The sequence below is a fragment of the Piliocolobus tephrosceles genome, chromosome 19 (genome assembly GCF_002776525.5).
Source record: "Piliocolobus tephrosceles isolate RC106 chromosome 19, ASM277652v3, whole genome shotgun sequence".
Lineage (NCBI taxonomy): Eukaryota > Metazoa > Chordata > Mammalia > Primates > Cercopithecidae > Piliocolobus > Piliocolobus tephrosceles.
The window spans coordinates 4,574,164-4,602,074 of NC_045452.1; the positions used below are offsets into that span (position 1 = coordinate 4,574,164).

The 27,911-nt window shown below is 51.1% G+C and overlaps 2 protein-coding genes and 1 pseudogene across 8 annotated transcripts; 1 reads left to right on the forward strand and 2 right to left on the reverse strand.

The window, feature by feature from the left end:
* Positions 1-883: 883 nt before the first annotated feature.
* Positions 884-3,016, reverse strand: LOC111530561 (annotated as a pseudogene). Its single transcript, XR_002727848.3, has one exon. The product of XR_002727848.3 is annotated as an uncharacterized LOC111530561 (transcript).
* Positions 884-14,762, reverse strand: GUCD1 (guanylyl cyclase domain containing 1). 5 transcript variants are annotated; one of them, XM_023197834.3, is made up of 7 exons: positions 14,451-14,762; positions 13,790-13,949; positions 8,426-8,510; positions 7,429-7,594; positions 6,439-6,530; positions 4,019-4,260; positions 884-3,274 (listed from the first exon to the last, which is right to left on the reverse strand). In XM_023197834.3, the coding sequence occupies exons 2-7, from the start codon at positions 13,830-13,832 to the stop codon at positions 3,180-3,182; spliced, it is 723 nt and encodes a 240-aa protein (XP_023053602.1). In that variant the 5' UTR covers positions 13,833-13,949; positions 14,451-14,762; the 3' UTR covers positions 884-3,179. The 5 variants fall into 5 exon arrangements, with proteins under 5 accessions (XP_023053602.1, XP_023053604.1, XP_023053603.1 ...); XM_023197836.2 differs by lacking the exon at positions 14,451-14,762 and having other exon boundaries at positions 884-3,271; positions 13,790-14,151; XM_023197835.2 differs by lacking the exon at positions 14,451-14,762 and having other exon boundaries at positions 13,790-14,151.
* Positions 14,545-27,911, forward strand: SNRPD3 (small nuclear ribonucleoprotein D3 polypeptide). Of its 2 annotated transcripts, none has more exons than XM_026449421.2 (3): positions 14,545-14,912; positions 16,819-16,962; positions 27,561-27,911. In XM_026449421.2, exons 2-3 carry the CDS (start codon positions 16,837-16,839, stop codon positions 27,786-27,788), a joined length of 354 nt encoding a protein of 117 aa, XP_026305206.1. In that variant the 5' UTR covers positions 14,545-14,912; positions 16,819-16,836; the 3' UTR covers positions 27,789-27,911. The 2 variants fall into 2 exon arrangements, with proteins under 2 accessions (XP_026305206.1, XP_026305207.1); XM_026449422.1 differs by lacking the exon at positions 14,545-14,912 and adding an exon at positions 14,934-15,069.

A 27,911-nucleotide genomic window follows, 5' to 3' on the forward strand; every position in this document is an offset into this window, starting at 1 on the left:
GGAGTTTTGAGAGCAGCCTGGTCAACATGATGGTAAAACCCATGTCTACTAAGAATACAAAAATTAGCCGGGTGTGGTGGTGTGTGCCTGGAATCCCAGCTACTCAGGAGACTGAGGCAGGAGAATTGCTTCAACCCAAGAGGTGGAGGTTGGAGTGAACCGAGATAGCGCTACTGCACTCTTGGTCTGAGACCTCAACCCCAACTCTGCATGCTCTGAGCAGCCAGCTCCACCCAGCACTCACCATCCCACCCACTTTTTTTTTTTTTTTTTTTTTTGAGACAGAGTCTTGCTCTGTCGCCCAGGCTGGAGGGCAGTGGTGCGATCTCAGCTCACTGCAAGCTCCGCCTTCCGGGTTCATGCCATTGTCCTGCCTCAACCTCCTGAGTAGCTGGCACTACAGGCACCCGCCACCATGCTCGGCTAAATTTTTTTTTGTATTTTTAGTAGAGATGGGGTTTCACCGTGTTAGCCAGGATGGTCTTGATCTCCTGACCTCGTGATTCACCCGCCTCCGCCTCCCAAAGTGCTGGCATTACAGGTGTGAACCACCGTGCCCGGCCATCCCACCCACTTTTGTCTCTCCTCTTCAATATCCCCCTCATTCTGTGGTGTCTCCTGTAGTTGTATTTGTTGCAGTTCACTTGAGCTGAGCCCCGAGGCCCTTCTACCCCTAGTACTGCCTGTCCAGGACGGGCACAAGCATCCAGGCCTGAACAGGATGGATATGGCCCTAGAAAACAGAAAACGGGATTCCAGTCCCAGCTAAACTGGGTATGGCAAGACAAGGACCTGGGTTCCCATGTGCTCATGCTGAGAACTTAGGGACAGGAATTCTGCAGATCAACACAGCTTCACAAAGGCCAGCCAGGGGCTACCACCATTTTGCAGTGAGAATAATGTTTATTGAGAATGGCTCGTTACAAACAAAATATATATAAAATCTCTGCAATGCAAAAGATCCCTTTCATCCCCCTGTGGCTAGAATGAACAAAGCCCACTGTCGCACATGGCTTCAGGTGCTGTGCTGGTCCCCAGCACGTGGACGGGCTGGGCAGCTGTGGGTGTCATGTGCTGTGGGCAAAAGTCCCCGATGTCCAGGCTCTCTCTCTGGCCGCATTTTCATGACTTGTGCAAGAATGCAACACAGTGTGGCTTACATCCTGCCTCTGCGACCCTCCCTAGGCAGATGGGTCTTCAGAACGGGCAGCTTTCTCATTCATCTTCCAGGCAGGTGACCTTTAACTTGTGGTGTGCCCTGAGAAGCCATCCTCTGGGACCAGAGACTGAGTGTTTCTAAACATCTTGGATGGACTGAGGTGCTGTTACCACCCTCCATGAAGGCCACTCCCTAGTGACAGCCCTAACAGCATGTGCGCTGTGTCTGAATCACATCCCGTCATCCTGAAAACTTCATTTCCTTCCACTGGTTTCCTTCACACAGCTATTCTCACAATTTTACCAGAACACCTCCTGAAGATGCCCACACCCCACAGCTGCTGTGCATGGGTACTCCTGGGCCACCTGGCATTAAGGCAATGGAGATGAGACCAGTCTGGAGCCAACACCAGTCTCTGAAACCCAGAAGGGCTGCCCAGCTAACAGCACCTCCCTCTTGGCCAAAGGCTTTGTCTAGGGTTGAGGAGCAATTTGGCTGGGTGGTCTGACCGCCCTCCTAAACAGAGCCCACCTCTGCCCCCAGAGTCACCTGGTGGGGGAGGGGCCAGCTGCCACCATGCCCTGCCTTGGGCACTATAAGAGCAGGACCCAGGAGTGCAGGGATGGTATCACTGTTGCCCCTTTGAAAATGATCAATTTCCCTTAGTTTTTTAGGTACAGACTGGGGTTCAAGACCCAGCTCCACCATTGTCCTGGGCAGCTTCCCCAGACTGGGCCAGCTGCCTCGTCTGTGAGGTGAAGGGGCAGATACTTAAACCGCTGGCCAAGTCCCTTTCTCTGAAAAAGAACTTGAGCTGGCTAACTGCCCTGTGCAGAGGTGTTAGTGGTTCCAAAGTACCTTCACTCTTACGATTACTGTTATACTTGAAGGTGATTACCCCTCAAAAATGAAAACTTAAATCTCAAACAACCCCTGACCCCAACCAAAGAAAAAAAAAAAAAAAGAGGAAGGAAAGAGCTCTATGCTACTTGCTGTGTTGTAAGATCCTAGGCAGGAATCCCTCTTCTCCGTCAAGATAAAAGAGGCCCAGTATCACGTGCAACCTCGTGTGAAGACCAGGTTGGGTGGGTAGCTGCAGGCTGCTCCTGCCCATTGCTTTGGAGCACAGGCCGTAGCAGCCAACCTTAAAGGACTAGGGGCTCCCCACACTCAGAGGGCAGACCCTACTGTCAGGATTTAGGCTGGTGTCAGGAGGCTTCCTGGGTGCGGAGATCCCTCTGGGTCTAGGGCAGCTGTTTATTCCCAGAGCACACATTGTGCTGCCAGCCATCAGGCCTACCAGTGGGATTTAGGCCCAGGCCACACCCCTGAGAGCCCTCCATCTGAGCTGGAGGACCTGGAGGGCTGTGGAGGGCTTAAGAGTCTCCAGGGCCAGGGCTCTGCATGGCAGGGCAGCTGTGAGGTGTGTCTATGCTGGGTGGCAGGGGCCAGACACCCTGTAACGAGCCGCAGAAACTTGGGCCCACGGGTAGGCAGGAGGCGGTGGTGTCGTCAACCACGGGGCATGGGGGCATATGCAGCACTTCCAGAAGAGAGGGGCCTGGAGGGGTCCTCAGTTCTGGGGCATTGGGGTCAACTATGCTGTCTCCAGACACTCACATACTGTCCTGACAAGTGGCATTAGTCAAGCGACTTCTCTCTCCAGACTCAGCCCTGCGGTCTGTGCGGAGACCCTTGCCTTGGGTCTGGCTCAAAGGCAACAAGGGCACTGTTGGGACTGGACTTCCTGTGGGCACAGCTGGAGTCAGGCTTGGGGTCTTGGGGTATGCTTCCAGCAGCCAGCAGGTGCTTGGCGTGAGCGACATGACAACACACGGCACTGGCAGACAAAGCAGCTGTGCCACAGTATCCCAGAGTTCCTGGGGCTCTGCCAGATGGGCTGAGGCTGCAGTTCCACATTCCAGCCCCAGCAGCCCCAGGCCTGGGCCAGGGCATCCTGAGTGGGCCCAGCTGGGGTGGGGATGGGGTCCAAGGGCCTGGGCACACCAGGCTCCTGCTGTCAGCTGTCCAGGTAGACAAAGAGGATGTCCTCATCTGTGCCATAGCTGGTTCTGGCCTCCTCAAAGTTACTGATGCTGGTGCTGCACATTCCTGCTGGGGGTGGAGAGGGCAGAACGGGGTCAGTGGGTTGTGAGAAAGCACCTACCCCACCGACACAGTGCCCAGGGGAGCTGGGTGAGGCCTGTGTCCCACCCGCATGGCCACTCCTCTCAGCTCAAGTCCTCCACCCCCAGGAAGCCCTCCTTGCCCATCCTGGTCTTCATGAGCTTTCTCTGACTCCTCCCCAGTTGAGCAGTTGGAGAAAGTGAGGCCCAGAGAGGGGAAGAAACATGCTCCAGGCCACATAGATGCGGTAAGTTTATGTGATCAGGGCGTCCAGGGGCTGTCTCTGTGAATCCAGTCTATGAGAGTCAGTGCGGCCCTTCCCTGTGCCTGGAGGGCAGTAGGCAGGCCAGGATGGGTCTAGAGCAGGGGCTGGGTCTGGCCGGCTTTTCTTTCTGAGGAATGTGCTGGCCATCCTGGGGGCTGGGGGAGGGGTGCAGCCTGTGCAGCATGAAAGGGTGAGGCAGGGACCTGGGCGGTGGCGTGGGGCCTGTGGTGTGGGAGGGAGGGGTGGCCAGGTTGTAGAGAAGGCTGGCACAGTTTGCCGCAGGTTTGCCTGCATGGCCTGAGGGGTGGCTCCAGTGACAAGAGTCCAGGAGGAGCAGGGGCTTTGGGGAAAAGGTGGTAAGGGAGGCCCTGGCCACACTAGATTGAATGGGTGGGAATCGTGGGCACTGGGCATACAGAACAGTGAACGTGGCCCACTCTGCCTCACCCGCCCCACCCAGCACTCACGGTCGGCATAGGCTGGGTTGTTGTAAAAGATGCAGCCAGTGGCCCGGTTATAGCCGCGCAGGACGATGAAGTGGCCCTGGTAGTCAGGAGTGCGGCAGAAGCAGCGGTGGCCACTGGGGGCGAAGCAGCAGTACTTGACAGGGCTGGAACACAGGTCACAGTGCAGCACCCCAGAGTTCACCAGCACGATGGCCACATGGCCCTGAGCCAGGTGTGCCTGGATGTCCTGCACGCTCACCGTGCTGTGGGCAGGAGAGGGGTCAGCTGGTGTTGCTGGGCCTCCATTCCCCATCCCTTAACTGGATCCCTGCTTGTTCCTGTTTCTCTGTTACAAAGCTTGGGGATCGGCTCCTCTTCCCTTTGCCCTGAACTCCCTGCTCTGTCACTGTGGCCCAGGCTCAGCCTAGAGCCAAGCAGGAGACTGGTAGGGTGTGCATGTCTGAGTGTGCACAAAGATGAGCTGGCCCTGTCAGGCCCTTCACGGGGAGGGCAGTTCAGCTCCAGGTGGGTCCAAGTCAAGGGCCACTAGAGCAGCACACAGAAACCATCCTCCTCCTGTGTCCCAGCCTGGTTAGTGAATTCTTTTTGCCCAGCTTTGTCTCTCCTCTACCCTAAATCATATGTGGTTTACGTTGAAAACTGCACGCCCAATCTAATCCCCCAAATCTAAGCCACGCATGGCTCAGACACTTTCAAAACCAAATGCTTCTCTGAAAGAGTTATTTTACTTTTTTCCTAAGGCTCCTTGTGGCAGAAGGGACTGCCCAGGAAGGGCTGGGCCACATTGCTTCCAGGGGAGCTCCAGTTCAGCAATGACATCTGCCTGGAGCCTCCCTCATTAATAGAAGGTGCTGCCCCATCCTGTGCCTTCCACTAGGCAGCAAATCCAAATGAAAACCTAGAGGAGGCCTGGGCACAGCAGCTCACGCCTGTAATCCCAGTGCTTTGGGAGGCCAAAGTGGAAGAATCGCTTGAACCCAGGAATTAGAGACCAGCCTGGGCAACATAGCAGTACCCTGTCTCTGCAAAAACATTAAAAAATTTACCAGGCATGGAGCATGGTGGTATTAGATTGTGGTTCCAGCTACTCGGGAGACTGAGGCAAGAAGATCACTTGAGCCTGGGGCTGTAGCTGTGAGCTATAGTGCAATATTGCAGCACAGCACTCCAGCCTGCATGACAGAGTAAGACCCTGTCTCTTAAAAAAAGAAAAAAGAAAACACCCAGAGGGGCAAAGGGAAGATGGGGCTGTGGGCAGGGGGAGCTCTAGGCCAGGGGCTCCTGCATCTTTGCTGGAAGGGCTGTTCACCCACTTGGGGCCTTCCTTAGGAGTGGCAGCATCAGTACCACATGGCCTGGCCCAGCTTCAGCCACAGCTGACTCACATGGCAGTTTGGATTGCTGCCTTGGCCAAGGAAACGTGCCATTTTTCCATTTGGTCTTTCTTTGAAACAAAATAGCTGGCTGAGTTCCCAGTGGCAGTGTACAAGAGTGGGATTTCAGCTATAGGGAAAAAGCAGGAGCTTGGCTGGAAGGAAAAGCTACAGGCTTCAAGGAATAACAAGCATGGGTTCAGATCATGGCATGGTCAAGATGCTGGGGGTGACCTTGGGTGTCTCTCTCATCCTCAGTTTTTTCCCCCGAGAAACGGAGACAGCAACAGCTTTTCCACTCAAGGAGATGGTACCTGTTGACAGCTGCTAAATAAACATTTGCTGCCTTTCCTTCCAACATGTGCCCATGTGGTCATAGTATGAATGGAGATCACACCCCACCCCCATTTTCTAAATCACCTATCATGTGATTATAGCAGGTCAATAATGAAAATATAAATCTGCAAAGAAAGGGAAAATCTGAGAAAAGTCTGTCCAGGACCTAGAGGCAGCAGGTCTGAGCCCCACTCTCACATAATCCAGAGAAGAATGCCACTCACATTGGGGCAAACTGCACCCAGGGTCTTCCTGAATCCAGCCCCAATGCATACAGATGAGAAGGGGAGGCCCTTGTAAGGTCACAGCAGCCCTTACACACTGGGTCCTCCCTGCTCCCCGTCCCTTGTCAATCACTGCACCAGCACATTCCTCTTAGGCCATCACCCTTTCATTAGGGGTCCTGTGTTGTGTTCCATGCTGTCCTTCTGCAAGCAGCCCAAGGGCTGGATGCAATCTCTCTCGTTCACCTGTCCCTCCAGCACCTGCTCAGGATCCATCCCCAGTCAGAGCCTGGGACATGAAGCCCCAGTGATCTCCATAAACCAAGGCTCAAGGGGGCAAGTCAGTGCCCACAGCCACCTGGTAGCCAGTTCTGCCTGGCTCCAGAGTTCCAGCCGTTCCTGAACACTATCCTGAGGCCTCTCCACTGCAGATCTGTGGGTGAGCAGGCGTGAGAGGAAGGGCGGGTAGGAAGGTCAGGGGGCTCACCATTTCTCCACCAGCACCTTGCAGGCCTTGGCTTGTGCAAACAGCTGATTCACCCGGGTCTCCTCTGTGTCAAAGTGCTTCCTGTAGAAAGACTGAACAGAGAAGAGGGGGCTGGAGCAGCCACCACCCAGGCTGCCTTCACTCCATTTGGATGAAGGAACTAAAGAGCATGTTACGGAGGCAGAGACAACAGGAGGGCAGAGGAGCCCCACCTGTCAGGACAGATGGTACGTGCAGCAAGCCTGATCAGAAAGCTGTCCTAAGCAGGAGCAGGGATGCAGGACCACACAGAGGCATGAGGACGATGCTTAAGAGAGGTGGGCAGCTGGGCTCAGGTCAGCTCCCTGGGGAGGATCAATCACCCTTGGGCTTGTACACTCTGGCAGGCATGAGCAGGAGCCCATAGCGAATAAGCAAGGGGGATGAGGCTGAGCCACCTGGGACAGCCCAGCTACAGCTTGGCTTAGCTAGGTGTGATCCACGGAACACACTTTGCTGGCATGGCTATGTTGGCATTATTTTTCAAAAGGCAAAAAAAAAAGAAAAGATGGTATTTTGGTTTTCTTCTAGACTACCAATTACCCAGCTTAAAAGCTGGCTCTCCTGGTGAAAAGAAAAAAAATGTGCAAATGATGGCTGGATGAAGCCAGTGATGTTCTCAGAGGCCCTGGGCCTGCCTTGTGCTGAGGACAGTAGGAAAGAGTGTAGGAAGTGGCCTCTGCACATTCTGAGGGTTGTAGAAGGCAGGCAGACAGGAGCCAGGACTTAGTACTCAGATCCTCTGGGCAGGTCAGAATGCAAAGGCACCTGCTCTGACTGGCTCCCAAATCCTGCCTATAGCCTCTCTGCTGCTGCTCCCTGGTCTCTGCACACCTGGGTGTCTACCTGGGTGTCTAGCCCTTGACTGCTCCCTCTTCCAACTACTGGAACCAAGTGGCCTTATACCTCTGTGTGGCCCCACATGGGAAGGCCCAGTGGCTGGTCGCTCACCTGGTTCTTGTAGCCCTTGTCGACGCCCAGGGTCTGGGTACAGAAACGGTGCCTCACACCAAAGTGGTGCATCAGGTAGGCCAGGTCGATGGTCCAGATGCTCCTCGTCAGCTGCAGCTCCTGCAGGGCTCTCTCAAACTCACTATCGTCCAGCTGGCCCAGGTACCTGCAGGGAGATGTGCAGGGAGCTCAGCTTGCTCTCGAGGGTTAACTGGACCAGGTCACCCTCCACCCGCTGGCCCAAGAGCCCCTGTCACAGGTCCCATTCCCCAGAAGTCTCCCTCCTTCATCATGAGACCCTAGCTCCTGTCCACACACTGCCCAGGCTGCCTGGGGCACCATCCTGGCTCCAGAGTTGCAGGCCTGGACTCTGCTTCTCACATCTCTCGTGTCTTGTGGGCTGTGACCCTGGGCAAGTCGTTGTCTTCTCTGGCCTCTTTAGCTTCATCTCTAAGATTAGGTCCCTGGATCACATCAGTGGTTTTCAAAGTTTTAGGCACAGAACGCTTTTATTGAATGTGGCTGGGATTTCCAGGATGTAAAACAGATGAAGGTACAGCTGCCCTGGGGTTCCAGGAAGCCAAATGAAAAACTCTTGTACAAGGTGACGGCTACAGTCCCTCTTGGCTCTCACTCTCCAGATTTCTGTGATATTCACACAGCTTCCGCTTAACGGCCAGCACCCCAGTCTCCCAGGAGCCAGAGGCCAGGGGGTAGAGGGCCTCCTGTCCCAGTCACAGAGCAGCCTTGTGGGACAGGCCTGGACACCTGGGACTTCCTGGCCACCCCAAGCCCCCAGCCATTACTATCATGGAGACCTGGAAGGCCTGGTCCACCTCTTGCTCACTTTTGCAGATGGGACTAGGACCAGGTAGAAGCTTGGCCTCCTGCAAGCCCCCACCAAAGACAGTGACAGGGACAATGGATCCCACCCAGGTCTCTCCCAAGCCAGAGCAGGAGATGTAGATGGGGAGCCCCCAGCCCTGGCCCCACTCACCGCAGCACCATCCTGGAGCAGGCCAGGCCACAGTCCCAGTGGTAGAGCTGCTGGATGACTGGCACAGGCAGCTGCACAAAGTCCCCTGTGCAGAAACAGAGGGAAGTCACAGACCCTCAGCGCAGAGCCCACCACCGCCACCCTCATGGGAGACAAGTGTCACTGCCTCCTGCCTAGACCCTGCAGGGGCTGCTCAGGGACCTTCCCACAATCCTTCAGCAACCCCCTTAAATCCAGGCTCCTACAATAGCAGTGATCTCCCCAAAACACTGGCCAGAGAGGTCAGCCCTACTGAAAATCCTCCAGTGAGCTGGGTCCCACATTTCTTAAGACAACACCTCCATGGCTGCTGCCCTAGCACCCTCTGCACCCTTGCCTTTGTGTGTCATAATCCCTCACACCCCGGGGGCCTTTGCACACCTGGTCCCTCTGCCTGGACATACCTGGCTTCCTGGGTGCCTAACTCCTGCCCTTGGATGTCACTTCTCCATTGTTGCCCCTCTGGGGCCCAGTGACCCACATATGCAGTCACTGCCCCCATGCCTACTCAGAGGCCTTCTTTTGGTGGGAGCTCTGAGGAGGAGGGACAGGGTCTTTTTTCTTCAACGGGGTCTCGCTCGGTCGCCCAGGCTGGAGTGCAGTGGCATGATCTCGGCTCACTGCAACCTCCGCCTCCCAGGTGGCAAGTGATTCTCCTGCCTCAGAGTAGCCTTAGTCCACAGGCGCACCACCACGCCCAGCTAATTATTATAATTTAGTAGAGATGGGGTTTCACCATGTTGTCCATGGCTGGTCTCGAACTCCTGACCTCAGATGATCCACCTCAGCCTCCCAAAGTGCTGGGATTACAGGTGTGAGCCACCCTGCCTGGTCAACAGGGGCTGTTTTGTTTCCTGCTTTCATTCCAGGAATGGCACAAGGGAGGCACTCAGCAGATACATGTATCTGAGTTCACGAGGCCCCTGGAGGTTTGCTTGACTCCAAAGACCCCAGGACCACCAGGGTGTGAGACCATGGCCAGGAGAAGGGAACTGTCAGGTAAGCTGTGCAGCATATGGAATATCCTTGTGAGCTCCACCCGCCACCAACCCTGGGCAACCTCTCGGTCTGTCTTTGCCAGGCTGTGAGGTGGAGCAGAAAGAGCCTGACCTAGCATTCCAGACCCAACTGTGCCACTGCTGGCTGGCTGTGGGCTGGGCAGCTGACTTCCTCTTGCTGGAATGAGTCTGGCCATCCCTAAACGGGCAGGGGGTGGAAGAGGGGGCACTTTGGTCTGATTCAGTCATTCAGTCGACAGATATTTCCCCAAAGCCTAGTAAGTGCCTGGTGTGTGTACTGGAGATACAGCAGTGAGTGACACAAAGTTAACTATCCTGATGGACAGCAAAAACAAGCAAACATAACAAAATAGAGGCCTAGGTTGGGGGAAACGGTAAGGGTGTGCCTTAGAGGGGATGGGCCTTAGCACACAGCATGTGCTAAGGCCCTGAGGTGGGGCAAATGGGCATGTGGCATGCAGGACCCTCCTCAGTAGCCACCTCACGAACCTGGACAAAGTTCAGAGTCTACAGAGGAGGAGGCTTATCTCTGCTGTTACTTACTCATGACACTCATTCAGCACGTGAAAACCCAGCCCGCATCATTTCCCCATCTGGCAGGTCTCCCCTGGACCACGTGACTAGCTCTGTGCAGAGCCACCCCAGGAGCCCTCCTGCTGTGCCAGCCCCAGTTCCCCTCACTCCCCTGTGTGTGGGCCCCTGCCTAACCTGCCCCACCAACCTCATCTAGGCCGCCCTCACCTGTGGTCTAGTTAACCTGTGAACTCATTAAGGCTTCATTCTACCCCCAAGGCATTGGCATGTGAGGCTCCCTCTGTCTGAAACTCTCTCCTGGCTGCTCTTCTCAAGGTTGTGTTCCTTCTAGTCATTCAAGTCCCAGCTCAAAATCTCTTCTTAGAGGAGAATTTTTTTTTTTTTTTTCCTGAGACGGAGTCTCGCTCTGTCACCCAGGCTGGAGTGCTGTGGCCAGATCTCAGCTCACTGCAAGCTCCGCCTCCGGGGTTCACGCCATTCTCCTGCCTCAGCCTCCCAGTAGCTGGGACTACAGGCGCCGCCACCTCGCCCGGCTAGTTTTTTGTAGTTTTTAGTAGAGACGGGGTTTCACCGTGTTAGCCAGGATGGTCTCGATCTCCTGACCTCGTGATCCGCCCATCTCAGCCTCCCAAAGTGCTGGGATTACAGGCTTGAGCCACCGCGCCCGGCCTTCTTAGAGGTTTTTCTAACTAAGCCTTTGAGAAACAAGGGGACTCTCCTTCACAGCATCCTGTTCATTTCCTTCAGCAATAGATCAAGCCACTCTGTCTCTAGACTGCAAGCTTCCTGAAGGCAGGTGCTATGGTATCCTCTCCAAAATTCATGTTGAAACTTAATCTCCATTGTGGTGGTATGAAAAGATGGGTGTGGAAGATATCCACAACCAAAAATAAATAAATACATAAGTAAGTGTGGCCTTTTGAGAAGTCAGGAAGGCTCTGCCCTCATCAGTGAATTAGTGCCTATAAAAGGGCCGGAGGAAACTAGCATAGGCCATTTGTTTTTTGCCCTTCTGTTCTTCTGTCATGTAAAGGTACAGTGTTTACGCCCTTTCTGTTCCTTCCACCATTGAGGACACACAGGTGTCACCATCTACAAGGAACAGACCTTTACCAGACACAGAACCTGCCAGCGCCTTCATCTTGGACCTCGGAGTCTCCAGAACTGTGAAGAATTAAATTTCTAGAGCCGGGCACAGTGGCATACACCTGCTATCCCAACTACTCACGAGGCCAAGACAAGAGACAAGGAGTTTGAGACCAGTTTGAGCAAAATAGTGAGACCTCCATCTAAAAAAAGGAAAAAAAGAAATTAAATTTCTATTGTTTCTAAATTACCCAGTCCTGAGTATTTTGTTATAGAAGCACAAATGAACTGAGACAGCAGGAAACTTGCCAATCTTGTTCCCTGTTATTCTCAGTCACTGGTGTTGGATGTTTAGTAACTCAATAAATATTTGCTGGAAGAAATAAACATTTTTAGGCCAGGCATGGTGGCTCACACCTGTAATCCCAGAACACTGGGAGGCCAAGGCAGGCAGATCACTTGAGGTCAGAAGTTTGAGACCAGCCTGGCCAACATGGTGAAACCCCGTCTTTACTAAAAATACAAACATTAGCCGAGTGTGATGGCCAGAGCCTGTTATCCTAGCTACTTGGGAGGCTGAGGCAGGGGAAGTGCTTGAACCCGGGAGGCGGAGGTTGCAGTGAGCCAAGATTACGCCACTGCACTCCAGCCTGGGCAACAGCGAGACTCCATCTCATTAAAAAAAAAAAAAGAACTTGAAACAGGGTCTCACTCTGTCGCCCAGGCTGGAGTGCAGTGGTGTGACCAGAGCTCACTGCAGCCCTGAACTCCCAGGCTCGAGGGATCCTCTGATCTCAGCCACCTGAGTAGCTGGAACTATGGGCACATACTACCACACCCAGATAATTTTTAAATTTTTTTTGTAGAGATGGGGTCCCATTATGCTGCCCAGGTTGGTCTCAAACTCCTGGGCTCAAGCAATCCTCCTGCCTTGGCCTCTCAAAGTCCTGGGATTACAGGGGTGAGCTACTGTGCCAGGTCAGAAGAAATGAACTTACTAAGCACTCACTGTTTGCTAGGCTCTGGGGACACAAAGGTGACTAAAAACCCACCCAAGCCCTGACCCCTAGGGACTCATAAAATGCTGAGCAGTGGGAGAGCTCTGCTTTCCCCTATTGCTCAAAATGAGAATTCTTCAGTGGCAGATGGAGACAAGGTTGCATTTGCCTCCTTCCAGCCCTCAGCCCAGAGCAGGCACTTAGATATGCTTGGGGAATGGAAGGCATTTTCCAAAAAGATCTCATACCTTGACATGCCCAGGCCTATTTGTCACTTCACTGCTCTGTACCCCTCTTCCCCCAGGCGTCCAGACTACAGCCTTCTGTGTCAGGTTCCCTCCTTACTCTGTGGCTTGGGCTGTGACACTGACTAGCTGAGCTATCTTCTGCCAGGCTATGACTCTGTCCATGCCTTTCCGTGTCCAGCTGTAAAATGTGGCACAGGACAGCAGCTCTCTCTCAGAGACTCAGCTGCCCCTCCTCCTCTTGCCCTGCAATCTAGAACTCCTTGATCCTGAGGCTCGGCAGGCCCCATAGGGCCATCTCCAGTCTTGGCAAGGGCGGATGGGACCTAGAGATGCTCATGTTGGGGGAGATAATGTTAGGCGAGGCCTTGGCATTTGTCCCCATAACAGCTTTAGCCTTCTGAACACAAAGCCACAGCCAGATGTTGCTGCCTGGAGCCAAGGGGCTGCCTGGAAGGCCCTGGTCTGACCTCAGTTAGTGGTTGTCACTGAGGAAGACAGGCACTGTGCTAGCCTTGAATACTTAACCCATCTCAGACTCAGTCTGGTCAGCTGCAAAAGTGCAAATCACAGTGGGCACCTACTTCACTGGGTCGTTATGAGGATTAATGAGGCACTGCATGTAAACAACTGCGCACAGCGCCTGCCTGCCTCATAGAAAGCTCCCTGTGAATGTAAGCCATTCCTCCTCTGAGGCTCAGGAAAGGCAAGTCTCTTGTCTCAGATCACAGGGCTAGACAACTGGAGGAGGAGGGATATCAATCCCCACCCCCCACCCCCACTCCACACAGCAAACACAAAAGAGAACACTCCCTGGGAGTGACACCTGAAGGTCAGGGTCCCACATGCTGTTGACCTCTCCCACAGTTGGCACTTCACTTGAGAGTTTACTAGCTAGCACTCCGTTCCTCATCAACCCTGCGCCTTCAGCAGGACAGGAGTCACGTCTTCCCCCTCCCCTACCTCTGGGGCAAGCAAACTAACTGCCAAGACACTGATTACCAGTCCGGGTCTCTGCCCCAAAGGGGCTCAGGCTACCGCGTGGCAGAGGGAACCAGAGGGGGAAGAACAGGAGCAAGACAAAACGCCGAGTCTGGGAGGCCAGGGCACCGGCCCTTCCATCACTCGGTGCTCTCGGCCAGTTTCCTGCCCTTCCCAGCCTCAGTCCTCCACGGTTCCCCACGGCACGAGAGCTCCCAAGGCGGCTCCAGTAGGACTTTTCGCTTCTGGGGAAGGTGGCGCCCCTTCTACCCGGACCCTCCCACCATGCTGACAAGGGTCGCAATCCTGCGAGTGTCAGGAAACCCCCACTGACTGGAGGGAGGCGGGTGTGGGGGCGAGGCGGGAGTCGGCCCAAGGTCGCGCGGCTGCACCCTGCCCCGCGCTAGGGCGGGGTCCCCTTCGTTACTAGGGTGAAGACTGGGCCCACAGAGAGGCACTGACCGGGCTCGAGCGGCGGCCCCGCTGCCTCCGCCTCCGTCCTCATGACCCGGGCGGCGCGGGGCGCCCATGGCCCCGGCCCAGAGCGGGCTACAGCTTCCGCTTCGGCTGGGGCGGGAGGGCGGTTGGTGCGTGTCGAGTTCCTTCTCTGCCACCGCCGCCGCTGCGGAGGGGAGAACCGGAGGCGGTGGCTGGGCCGCCCCAAGCCCCGCCCCAGCCCTTCCAGGTCTCGAATCTGGAGGCCCCGCCCTTTCTCTAAGCCCCGCCCCAACTTTGATCCTAGAGGCCCCCAGCCTCCCGATTTAAATCTGCCCCGGCCATTCACCGCCTCAGCGTCGAGTGGCCCCGCCCTCTCGTCCAATCCTCGCGCAGCCGCGAAGCCCACCAAGACGCGGACCCGGAAGCTCCGCCCCTTCCCGAGCCCCGCCCCAAAGCCCGTGCATTTCGTGACAGAGGCTCCTCCCTTCAGCAAGCCCCGCCTTTGCCGGGTCCCGCTCCTTTGCCAATCTTAGCTGTAAACCCTGGTCCCGCCCAGTGTATTCCGGAGGCTCCAAACAACTCTCCTCCAACTGCCTTTAGGGATGACCCTGAGCCGGCCGCCTCTCTACCCTATACCTAACTTTATCCGTACGAGATACCTAGCCTCACTCAGGGCGCCCCTTACCTGGCGGTGCCGGGATCAAAAAATTAAATTGTAAGGGGAAGTCCTGGCCCTTGGCCCAACCTCCTGCTGCCCCCGGTCTGACAGCCCAGGCCCCGAGTCTCCGCCTTGCCGTCCAGCCTGTCCTTGGTGTGGGGTGCTTGGAAGTGCAAGCACCCTCTCCGGTTCTTTGCCGGCCCCAAGGGTCGTTGTTTGCGACGGTCCCCGGGCCCAGTCATCGGCCCTCTTTTCCGGTGCCGGAACTATCGTACTGGTGCCTTAGTTTCCCAGCCGGCAGGCGCAGTGAGGAGGAAGCGGAGGCGACACCGCTCTCACCACTGGGGAAAGGAAGGAGGCGGGCCCTGCGCGCAGCATTTTGGGAACGAGTGGAATTCTGGGAGCTGGGCCCGCCATTCTCTTGATTCACGCCTTCGCCGTAGCGGCTTTCGCCGTGCACCGAAGAGAAGGAAAAGTAGGCCAGAGCCGGTGAGGCTGGGGACGGGCGAGGGGAGGTCGAGGTGCCTGTGAGGGGCCAGGGGCTGGAGAAAGACTCAATGCATGGAACTCTGCGGGACTCGGGGAGGGAAGAAAGCGGGAAGTTTGGGCCACCCAAACATCAGCGTCGCCTCACTAGCGCCTGGAAGTAAGTTCATTAGCTCCCCCCTCAACGTGCATGCTTCTTACATTCTGTATCTCTCCAAGTGAGTGTTTTTCAAAGCTTCCAGGCAGTAATCTTGAAGTCATTTCCTATGAGTTTTTTGAATCTTGAAGTCAAATCCTATGAGGGTTTTTTTTTTTTTTTAAAGTAGAGACGGTTTCACCATGTTGCCCTGGCTGGTCTCGAACTCCTGGGCTCAAGGGATCCACCGGCCTCGTCCTTCAAAAGTGTTGGGACTACGGGCGTGAGCCATCGCGCCCAGCCGGTTATTTTTTTAAAAGTTCTTTGCATCTCTGCCCCCAGCTCCCTTTCAGGCAGTGGTCTCGTCATGCTTTCCACACTGTTGCAGCAGTTTTACTTTTTTTTTTTTTTTTTTTGAGATGGAGTCTCGCTGTGTCACCCAGGCTGGAGTGCAGTGGCCAGATCTCAGCTCACTTGCAAGCTCCGCCTCCCGGGTTTACGCCATTCTCCTGCCTCAGCCTCCCAAGTAGCTGGGACTACAGGCGCCCGCCACCACGCCCGGCTAGGTTTTTTGTATTTTTTAGTAGAGACAGGGTTTCACTGTGTTAGCCAGGATGGTCTGGATCTCCTGACCTCGTGATCCGCCCGTCTCGGCCTCCCAAAGTGCTGGGATTACAGGCTTGAGCCACCGCGCCCGGCCTACAGCAGTTTTAACTGTTGCAGAAATTTTAACAAGTTTCTCTGCTTCTAAACCTTACGTTGGATCCATTTTGTAAATAAATGCTGCTATCTTTTCATTGTGTCATTCTTTACCTATAATTTTGCAGTGGTTCCCCACTATCTTCAGCATAAAATCTAGGCTCCTAAGGCTGAAAGCCAGGGATCCTCACCAAAGGAGCCTGTCCTTTCAACCTCCTGTTCTCCTGTCTTAAGTGCACTTACGTTCCAACTTTGAGTCATTGCTCATGTCAATAAAAAGTTCACTGCTTGATGCTTTTAATTAGGTCAAGTCAGGTGCTTTCCCTTATTTTCCTCCATGACGGGCATTTCCTGCATATAGCACGTTGTCACTTTGATATTTTCTCAATATCCTTGAATGGTAAAGTAAGTGAAGGGTTAAAGGGCTGCATTAAAAGTACAGCCTCCTCTCCTAGATATGCATGGTCCTTAGGTCTGTATCTGCACCTTCTGTAGGGTAGCCACTAGCTACATGTAGCTGTTGAGCACTTGGAATATGGCCACTGGGATTGAGGGACTGGGTTTTTTATTTTAATTCTATTGTGTTTTAGTTAAGTTTAATTTAAATAGTTACATGTGGACATGAGCTACTGTATTGGACAGCTCAGGCCTGTGTTATGATTCTCAAAATGTAATAATCTACAATTAAGGGTTGACAAATAACAGTGCAACAGATTAACATGCCAATCCCCCTCCCCGACACACACAGTATTCGCTAATGGTCGTTTAGCTGAAGATTAAAGGACATAGGGTAGCAAGGACACATGGTCGATGGGAGATGCTCTCTTTTCATTCCTATTTTTACTTCTGTCCACCCCACCATTCCTCCTCACCCGACATCTTGCACATATTTGCCAGATAGTTTCCTCCAAGCCAGGAGCTGAGCTTTCTTTTTTCTTTTTCTTTGATAGAAAATGCCGCTTTGGCGTTTTTGCTAAGTTTTATGGAGTGCCAGGCCTTGAAGGAGACATGACGTGTGCCACATGCTTTCTCAGACTCTGAAATATGAACTGACTGTTGTCTCTTTCACTGTAGAACTCTCTTCCTGCCAAGATGTCTATTGGTGTGCCAATTAAAGTGCTGCATGAGGCTGAGGGCCACATTGTAACATGTGAGACGAACACCGGTGAGGTATATCGGGGGAAGCTCATTGAAGCAGAGGACAACATGAACTGCCAGGTATTCTGCTTTGCATGTGAGGCTGTGTGGGAGGAATGGCCCTGCGTCTTGAAGGACAGAAAGGTGTGGGTTGGGGGTCTTCTGTAAATTGTTCTCATTCGGCAATGATTTCCTGAGTGCCTAACACATACCAGTCAGGTGCTGTTATAGGCTCTGGGGATGTGGGCATGAACAAAACACATAGTCTGGAGGCAGAAAAGCCATTTGGAGATTTGGAATATTTTACTTTGTCTTTTTTGTTTTTTCCGTCCCCAAATTTGGGGACCTATTTGGGAGAAGTGCTCCTTCAGTAGAATCCTTCAGGTTCAGAGCCATTATCCATTTGCCTCCACTTGCTTTGCAGTTAGGAGAATCTTCTCACATACTCTGTTTGTTTCCCCTTTCTCTTGGAGGAGGAGTCTCATTTGATTATTGCAACTACCTTGTGAGGTAAGCAGGTTTGGTGGTAGTCTTGTCATCCATAAAATAGGGAGAATGAGATTAAAGGACTCATCACTCTGATAATAAATAATGGAGTAGTTTCTTGATACGGTGTCCTCATGGCACAGCTTTGCCTTTTGCATAGTCATCTGAATTTTTATAGCATTGTTTTTCAGTTGTATCTTCACACTTTCTTTGTTCTTTAAACCATTGGTTAAGAACTTGGACTTGGGAGTCAGAGATATGGGCTTGAATCCTAATTATATGACCTTAGATGTATTAATCACTCAGTTTTCTCATCTGTAAAATGGGAGTGGTATTATTTTGGGTTCTTTGATGTAGATGCCAAGACAGAATGATGCAAGGTATTTATTGGGGAAATGACAATAAAGGATAAAGGAACAAGGAAACAGTAGTAGGCAGGGAAATTTTCAGTCTGTGATGCTGGTCTGACTGGTGAAATGAGAGGGGAAAGGAAGGAGGATTGAGCAGGAAGAATCTTAGACTACAGTGTAGTTTTGAGGAAGTCTCAGCAAGGCAGTGATTGCTCATTAGAAGAGTCTAACATGGGGCAGAAATGGGCAGACTAGCACCCCTGGTGTGTTCATTCCATTGGCTGGCAGCCTGGGGAGACAGCCTCTCTCCCCAAGTTGAATGCCATAGTGGACTGCAAAGATGGAGATTGTCGGCTGCCTACACTCCTCATAGTCTGTTTTCTTTTGGAGGGAGATCTGAGCAGCACACCCTTAAGACTGCCACAGGGGTAATATCCACACCCCCAGGACTTTTACAAAGATCAGATGAGCTATATGTGTGCAATAGCTGCTCAGTGCCTCACATACTGTTAAGTGTTCAACGTATGGTACTTACTGCTTTTTTCCAGATGAGAAGGTCAAAAGATAAAACGTCTTACACCATGGTCAGGTATCCTGACCATCCATTGGTTTGCACCATTCATTTATTTGTGATTTTTCTGTAGCTTTGAGCGTCTGTCATCTTCCTGCGAGGTTGACAAGCTTGGTCAGTTCCCTGGATGCAGAGAAGTAGACCTCTGGTGACTCAGGTTTATTGCATCACTGTCAAGAGATCAGTTTATCTATTGACAGTAGATAGGTTTATCATCTCTCTTTCATATATCCAGTCCTCTGGCTTAAGGCATGCTCATCCACTTTAAGGTACTTTAATTTGGTGAGGAGAATGCAGGACTTGGGTTAGTGAATCTTAATGGGTTTGTCATCTAGCTATATGTATTTGGACAACCTCCTGGGTTTCCAGGGCCTTTGTCATCCCATCCGTAAAATGAAGGTGTCTAACCAGATAACCTGGTGGCCATTCAGAGATGCAGTCCACATGACACAAAGTGCACAGACCTTGGTGTCAGACAGACCTGGAATCAGCTTGCAGCCTGCCACCTAGGGTGACTTGGGGTGAGCTTTGGACCTTCTTCCTCCTCTGGTCCCTCTTCTAAGTCAGGGATAAAAATAGCTCCTCGGCCTGAGAAGGAACCATAGTGCAGAAGAAATGAGTAGATGCATGTCACATGCCTGAACAATGGTGGGGGGCAGCCACCTGCCTCCCTGCTTGTATTTGTATGCTAGTGCTGCCAATAACAAAGTTTCACAGACTGGGCAGCTTAGACAACACAAATTTATTTTCTCCTAGATCTGAAGGCTGGAAGTCTGAGATCAAGGTGTTGGCAAGGCTGGTTTCTTCTGAGGGATGTGAAGGAAGGATCTGTTCCAGGCCTCTCTCCTTGCTTATATTATAGATGGCTCTCTTCTCCCTGTGTCTTCACTTGGTCTTCTCTCTATAGTGTTTCTGTCCAGATCTCTTCTTATAAGGATACCAGGCATGTAGAATTAGGCCCACTCTACTGACTTCATCTTAACATAATTATATTTAAAGTTTTTTTTTTTTTTTTTTTTTGAGATGGAGCCTTGCTCCGTCGCCCAGGCTGGAGTGCAGTGGCACGATCTTGGCTTACTGCAACCTCTGCCTTCCAGGTTCAAGCGATTCTCCTGCCTCAGCCTCCCAAGTAGCTGAGACTACAGGCACCTGCCACCATGCCAGCTAATTTTTGTATTTTTAGTAGAGACAGGTTTCACCATATTGGCCAGGCTGGTCTCGAACTCCTGACCTTGTGGTCCACTTGCCTCAGCCTCCCAAAGTGCTGGGACTACAGATGTGAGCCATCATGCCCGGCTTGCCTTTTTTTTTTTTTTTTTTTTTTTAAGACAGAGTCTCACTCTGTCACCCAGGCTGGAATGCAGTGGCACGATCTCAACTCACTACAACCTCTGCCTCCCGGGTTCAAGCAGTTCTCATGCCTCAGCCTCCCAAGTAGCTGGGACTATGCCCGGCTAATTTTTTGTGTTTTTAGTAGAGATAGGGTTTCCCTGTGCTGCCCAGGCTGGTCTCGAACTCCTGAGCTCAGGCAGTCCACCCGCCTCAATATTCCAAGTTCTAGGATTACAGACGTGAGCCACTGCGCCCAGCCCTTTTTTTTTTTTTTTCTTTTGAGACAGAATCTTGCTCTGTCATCCAGGCAGGAGTGCAGTGGCACGATCTCAGTGCACTGCAACCTCCGCCTTCCTGGGTTCAAGCAATTCTCTTGCCTCAGCCTCCCAAGTAGCTGGGATTACAGGCATGGGCTGCCATATCCCACTAATTTTAATATTTTTTGTATTTTTAACAGAGACGGAGTCTCATCATGTTGCCCAGGCTGGTCTCTAACTCCTGAGCTCAGGCAGTCTGCCCACCTTGGCCTCCCAAAGTGCTAGGATTACAGGCATGAGCCACTGCACCCAGCCTTTTCTTTTTTTCTTTTTCTTTTTCTTTTTCTTTTTTTTTTTTTTTTTTGAGATTAAGCCTTGGCTCTGTTGACCAGGCTGGGGTGCAGTGGTTTGATCATAACTCATGGCAGCCTTGCACTTCTGGGCTCAAGAGATCTTTTCACTTCAGCCTCCTGAGTACCCAGGACTACCATTGTGCACCACCACACCTGGCTAATTTTTAAATTTCTTTGTAGAGACAGAGTCTTGATATGTTTTTCAGGCCGGTTACAAACTCCTGGCCACAAGTGATCCTCCTGCCTTGGTCTCTCAAACTGCTGGAATTACAGGCATGAGCCACCACATCTGGCCTGTAAAGATTTTTTGTCTCTAAATATCACATTCTGAGGTGCTGGGTATTAGGACTTCAATAATGGATTTTTTTAGCCCATAACAGGATGTAGAGGCTTCACTGGATCTACCAAAACCTAGGCACATTGAGTAAGAGCCAGCAGACTGTGGTGTAGCTGAAGCTGGCAGTGGGTGAACACTGAGCACAGTTTAGTTTGTTCAGCATATCTCAGGCTGTGAGACTTATGGCTCCTGCAGTGCCCCGTACTGTCTGTCCTTCCCAGATCCAATCATTCTGCCTTTTGGGAATGAGAACATTCTCTTAACACTTTCCCTTGCTTCTTCAATAACATTTTCTGTTATAAAAGTGGAGTGGGACCAAATGTGGTGGCTACTCCTATAATCCCAATACTTTGAGAGGCTGAGGCAGGAGGATCACTTGAGCCCAGGAGTTCAAGACCAACCTGGGCAACATGACAAGACCTTATCTCTAAAAAAAAATAAAATAAAATAGACTGGTGTGGTGGCACACGCCTGTAGTCCCAGCCATTCAGGTGGAGGCTGAGGTGGGAGGATTACTTGAGCCCAGGAAGTCAAGGCTACAGTGAGCTATGATGGTGCCACTGTACTCCATCCTGGGCGATGGAGTGAGACCTGGTCTCTCTCTCTCTCACGCGCGCGCGCACACACACACACACACACACACACACACACACAAGCACACCACAAAGATTTGGAAAAGATAAATAGAGGATCTCACTTTGTTGCTCAGGCTAGTCTTGCACTCCTGGACTTAAGCCATCCTCCCACCTTGGCCTCCCAAAGTGTTGGAATTACTGGCCTGAGCCACACCTGCCCTGTTTTGGGGTTTTAGCATTTACTTTTTATTCTATCCCCTTTCAGAAATAGTTAGACCCTGTCTCTTCCAAAAAGCAAAAAAGGTTTAAAAATTATCTGGATGTGGGGCTGGGCGCGGTGGCTCACGCCTATAATCCCAGCACTTTGGGAGGCCAAGGCGGGCGGATCACAAGGTCAGGAGATCGAGACCATCCTGGCTAACACAGTGAAACCCCATCTCTATTAAAAAAAAAAATTACAAAAAAATTAGCCATGTGTGGTGGTGGGCACCTGTAGTCCCAGCTAATCGTGCCACTGCACTCCATCCTGGGTGACAGAGTGAGACTCTGTCTCCAAAAATAATAAATAAATAATCTGGATGTGATGGCTTATGCCTATAGTTCAGCTACTCCATAAGCTAAGGCAAAAAGGATCACTTGAGCCCACCCAGCAGTTCAGGCTGCAGTAAGCTCTGGTTGCACCACTGCACTCCAGCCTGGGTGACAGGGCAAGACCCTATCTCTAAGAAAGAGTTTTATGTCAGGATAAAAGTAGATACATAGATCATGGTGCAGGTAAGCTGGGGTAGAACATAAAATGAAGCCAAGCAGTCAGTATCCAGAAATGTAAACCTGAATCCCTGTATATTGAATCAAGTCATATTCCAGTATAAGCTTAAGCAGGGAAGATCGTCAGTTCCAAAAAGTGTAGCATTCTTTTTTGTTTTTGTTTTTGAGACGGAGTCTCGCTCTATAGTCTCGCTCTGTCACCTAGGCTGGAGTGCAGTGGTGCAATCTCAGCTGATTTCAAGTTCCGCCTCCCAGGTTCATGCCATTGTCCTGCCTCCTCCTCCTGAGTAGCTGGGACTACAGGTGCCCGCCACCACGTCCGGCTAATTTTTTTTTTGTATTTTTTTAGTAGAGACAGGGTTTCACTGTGTTAGCCAGGATGATCTCAATCTCCTGACCTCGTGATCCACCCACCTTGACATCCCAAAGTGCTGGGATTACAGGCGTGAGCCACCGTGCCCGGCCAATGTTCTTAAGTTAAAATAGCAATCGTGTGGATTTCCCTGGCAGTCAGATACAGGAGACACTATTACATGATATCCTTGACAACATCCCCATACAAAATACACTGTCTTTTATGGTCCCTCAAGTAGTTTTAAGGTATCCTGTTATCTTAGCACTGTTTTTGACATTTGAAAATGTAAAATATGGCCAGGCATATTGGCTCATGCCTGTAACCCCAGCACTTTGGGAGGCTGGGCCAGGAGGATCACTTGAGCCCAGGAGTTCGGGACCAGCCTGGGCAACATAGTGAGATCCTGTCTCATATATATAATTTTTTTTTTTTTAAGGAAAAAAAGGAAATATGTAATATGAAACTCAGGATGAGGTCCCACAAATGGTCAGAGGGTGTGCATCTGAGGTTAAGCTAGGAAGGCAGGGAGCTTTTGTTCTCCTCGTTCCAACAAGCTGCAAGCCAAGCACTGGTCGCCAGTGCTGCAGGATATGGCATGTCTGTCAAAATACTGTTGGCATAAGTGAGAAAAATAACAAGACTCCAAAATATGTCCCCAATTTTATAAAAATGGGACCAAATTATAAATGATACAAGCAAATACAGAAAGTAATGGTCAAACCCATTTCACTACCTTCAACGTGACTTAATTCTTAGAAGTTTTGATGGGGGAATGTGGTGCAGAGCTCTGCACAGGCAGACATTGTGCTTTTGGGGCTTTGACACGACCACCCAATGGCTGATGGGACTGTTTGAAATCTGTTTTCTTAGCTGTGGCATAATAGCCGTCTTTGGAAAAATGGTCTCTGTATGGAATATAGTATTGTGTCACTGTATAAAAATGAGAACCCAAAAGAAGCTCTCACATGATTGGATCAGAAAATTGCCCATAACTATTGCTAGGAAAGTTTTTGAAATCTCTGAATTCAATGTAGTTGAATTTCTTTAGGCACCTAGCCCTCTAGGTTGAAGGAAAACCAGTTTTTTAAACTTATCGTATACTTCTTTCCCTGTACTGTTTGTGAGTGGATTGCATTCATCATACTCCTCTACCCCATAATACTTTTGTATTTCCTAAGAACAAAGATAGGTAGATGGCATAAGTTGGTATTCCTATTATAGCAGTGGCAACCAAGTGCCTCTGCCTTTGTGTATGTGTGAAATTGTTGTAAAGAGTGCATTTCTGGTGTATTGACAGGCCTGAGACACCCCAGCGCACTTTCACAGTCCTGGAGCTAATTTTCTCCATCTTGGCCCTAGGTATCTAAGAAAGTCCCACCACTTTGTGCTACAAAGATTCTCTCTCTCTCCCACTCAGGATGTCATTTCAGTTGAGTACCTGGCTTATACCATCTGTGTTTCATTGTGGCTGTTGAGGAAAGTTGATTAAACTGGGTTTTCCTGCCTGGATTTGATTAAGATCTGGTTCATTCAAAAGTTGCTGCCTTTGGCTTATGATACAAACACAGCTCAGGCTTATTAGCAAGCTCTAGCAGGTGTGTGTGTCATTAGACTGGGGTTTTGTCCACAGCAAGCTGTTCTCAGCCACTGCTGCAGGGAAAGCGAGAGCAGTAGTGAGCCTGATTGTTAGGGTTAAAATAGGAGTCAGATGACACTGGACTCTCCTGCTTCAGCCAGGACATAGTTCATTTATGGAAATGCCTAGATTAAGTCTTGTTGGACTTATGCAACGGCTTCTGTCAGGAAAGGAGTGAGATGTGCCCCAATGTGCTGGAGAGAGTATGGCTTAGCAGTGGCACAACTCCCAAAACACATTTTAACTGTCAACCAGATTTAGCATTTACTGAGTCTCTATTGTGTGTTAGGCAATAGAGACAGCATTTAGACATACTTTAGCTTGTTTACTTTGGTTTGTTTGTTTGTTTTTTGACAGGATCTTACTCTGTTGCCCAGGCTGGAATGCAGTATTGTAATCATAGCTCACTGTAGCCTTGAACTCCTGGGCTCCAGCCATCCTCCCACCTCAGCCTCCCAAGTAGCTGGGACCACAGGCATGCACCACCATGCCTAATGGTTAAAAATTTTTGTAGAGATGGGTGTTTGCTATGTTTCCCAGGCTGGTCTCAAACTCCTGACCTCAAGCAGTCCTCCCACCTTGGCCTCTGAAAGTGCTGGGATTACAGGCATGAACCACTGTGCCTGGCCTAGTTTGCTTTTTAACAATTTCAGGAGGTGTGATCAGATGCAGTGGTTAAGAGTGTGAGTTAGACAGAACTGGGTTCAAACTCCAGCCAGGCCATGTAAGCGTGATGTGACCTCAAGCAGGAGAATAGGGGGAAAGGGCATGGATTTCTGGGGACTGAATCGCTATGTCACTTCATCTCTTTACCTTGTAGGATTTTGTGGGGTGACATGAGCTGCTGTGGGGAAATCACCTGGGCCAGCACTTGATGTCTAATAAGCGTTCGGTAAATGTTGGCTTTGTTGTCTTGTATTTTCCTCAGCTTTGTAGGTGAGGGAACGGAGGCCCAGAGAAGCCTGGAGATGTATCTGGGGTTCAACTTCTGACAAATGGCAGAGCTGGATCTCACCTATCGGTCTTTAGGTCTATTTTGTGTCTTTTACAGAGTCATGAGTGTGGCACAGTCTCCAAAACACCTTTTTTTTTTTTCTTTTTTTTTTTTTTTTGAGACGAGTCTCGCTCTGTTGGCCCAGGCTGGAATACAGTGATGTGATCTCAGCTCACTGCAACCTCTGCCTCCTGGGTTCAAGTGATTTTCTCCTGTCTCTGCCTCCCAAGTGGGTGGGACTACAGGCACTTGCCACCACACCCAGCTAATTTTTGTATTTTTAGTAGAGATGGGGTTTCACCATGTTTGCCAGACTGGTCTCAAACTCCTGACCTCAGGTGATCCACCCACCTTGGCCTCCCAAAGTGCTGGGATTATAGGCATGAGCCCCCGCACCCAGCCCCAAAACACATTTCAATTGTCAGCAGATTCAGGTGAGCCTGAGTTGTATCCAGTTTCTCTCTTGGGTAGTCTAACCATACCTGGTGTTCATTTGTGGCACTAGAGGTTATGGTATTCTTCAGGGGAAGAAAAGGATTGGTAAGGACTTGGGAACTGGATGAAAATTTGATAACAGGCTGGGAGTGAGGAGCCTAGAGCAGAAGGTTTATGGGAAACTGGAGCCCTGGTGCCTCTGAAGGTAGAACAGGGATAGTGGGTGGAAGCTCTAGAAACCATTCCTCTAGAAACTGCTCATATACAACAGGGGTGGCCCCAGAGCATAGTTATGTTTGTTTGCTTTTTGAGAGGATCTTGCTGTGTGGCCCAGGCTGGGGTGCAGTGGCTTCATCACAGTTCCCTGCAGCCTCAACCTCCCAGAACCAAGTGATCCTTTCACCTCAGTTTCCCGAGTAGCTGGACTACAGGTACGTGCCACCACACCCAGCTAATTTTTGTACAGATGAGGTCTCACTGTGTTGCCCAGGCTGGTCTCAAAACTCCTGGACTCAAGTGATCCTCCCACCTTGACCTCCCAAAGTGTTGATATTACAGACATGAGCTACCACACCCGGCCCATAGTTGTTGTTTTCTCGCTGAGTGTTCAAGCAGAGGCTGGGTGGCCAGTTAGCACTTGAGGAAGAGAATGAATGAGTATAAGATGGCATCTAGCCAGACAGAAATCTGGGAGACAGCCCATCTCTCTATAACATGGGCTGACCCATTCTAAATAAATTATAGTCCTCTCCCTTTAGAAAGTTTATACAATGAGCTGCTTTTTCTGTAAACATGGTGCTTGAGGTTGATGCTGGCAGATTGGTATCACCCTCCCATGCCAAGCTGGTCTCACCTTCAGGCTCCCCATTTGTCCATCCTACCGTCTATCCTTGTTGACACATTTGTCTTTCCTAAGTGCTGCCTTAACCCTATTGATCTTTCCTCTATTGACAAACTTGACCCTTATCTGAAGTAATGACCCTGTCCAGTGCCTGCTCTTTTCCTTGTGCAAGCTGTTGCCTCATACCCCTCCAGTAATTTCAGGCCCTTTGTGTAGGCCCTGTGGTACCAGCTCCATTTCTCAGTCCCTAGTCACCCAAACAAGAGGGTTCTGTCTCACATTCTAGAGTATGCACTCTGGAAGGTTAGAACCACATCTGCACTCGTGACCTTCATGATGCCTTTGAAATCTGAGTGCCAGGCAATGCAGGGGAAGACAGTTTGGACCAGCAGTTTGAAGCTGTTTTAGTTAGAGTTTAGCACCTTCAAGAGCTCTTCACATCTTTGCTGCACAGCCAGGGCTCTGAAGCTAGGCCAGCTGGTTCGAATCTGGAGTTCCCTGCATTTCTGCTGTTTGACCTTGGATAACTGCTTTGGTTTTTTTAACCTGTAAAAATGGGAGCACTCGGCCGGGCACAGTGGCTCACGCCTGTAATCCTAACACTTTGGGAGGCCGAGGCGGGCAGATCACCTGAGGTCAGGAGTTCAAGACCAGCCTGACCAACCTGGTGAAACCCCGTCTCTACTAAAAATACAAAATTAGCCAGGCATGGTGATGCATGCCTGTAATCCCAGCTACTCGGGAGGCTGAGGCAGGAGAATCGCTTGAATCTGGGAGGCAGAGGTTGTAGCGAGCTGAGACCGCATCATTGCACTCTAACCTGGGCAACAAGAGCGAAACTCCGTCTCAAAAAAAAAAAAAAAGGGGGTGGCCGGGTGCGGTGGCTCAAGCCCGTAATCCCAGCACTTTGGGAGGCCGAGACAGGCGGATCACGAGGTCAGGAGATCGAGACCATCCTGGCGAACACGGTGAAACCCCATCTCTACTAAAAAATACAAAAAACTAGCCGGGCGAGGTGGCGGGTGCCTGTAGTCCCAGCTACTCGGGAGGCTGAGGCGGGAGAATGGCGTAAACCCGGGAGGCGGAGCTTGCAGTGAGCTGAGATCCGGCCACTGCACTCCAGCCTAGGCGACAGAGCGAGACTCCGTCTCAAAAAAAAAAAAAAAAAAAGGGAGCACTCATACCCACGCTGGAGGTGTTGTGAGGACTGTTTAGGTGAAGTGCTCAGTGCAGTCCCTAGTGTACATAGTTAGTACTGATGATTGCTGTGTAATTCACCAGCTTTGTCACAATGTCAGTCTGCTTTTCTGGACTTCCCTCTCCCACCAGTCAAGGCCCTCCCCACCGTGCTGTTGACTGTTAATTGATTAGCTGGTGATTTCCTTCCAGATGTCCAACATCACAGTCACATACAGAGATGGCCGAGTGGCACAGCTGGAGCAGGTGTACATCCGTGGCAGCAAAATACGCTTTCTGATTTTGCCTGACATGCTGAAGAATGCACCCATGTTAAAGAGCATGAAAAATAAAAACCAAGGCTCAGGGGCTGGCCGAGGAAAAGCTGCTATTCTCAAGGCCCAAGGTAGGTGCTCTTCATGCACAGGTTTTAAAATATAGGTTCGTCTTGTGTCTTGTAGAAAGGGGCCCTGTTACTGCCTGGGAACAGAGAGGGCTTGACCTCTGCTCTCTCCACATCTACTGCCACCCCTTCCCCTTGCTGCAATGGAGAGATCCCGTGGG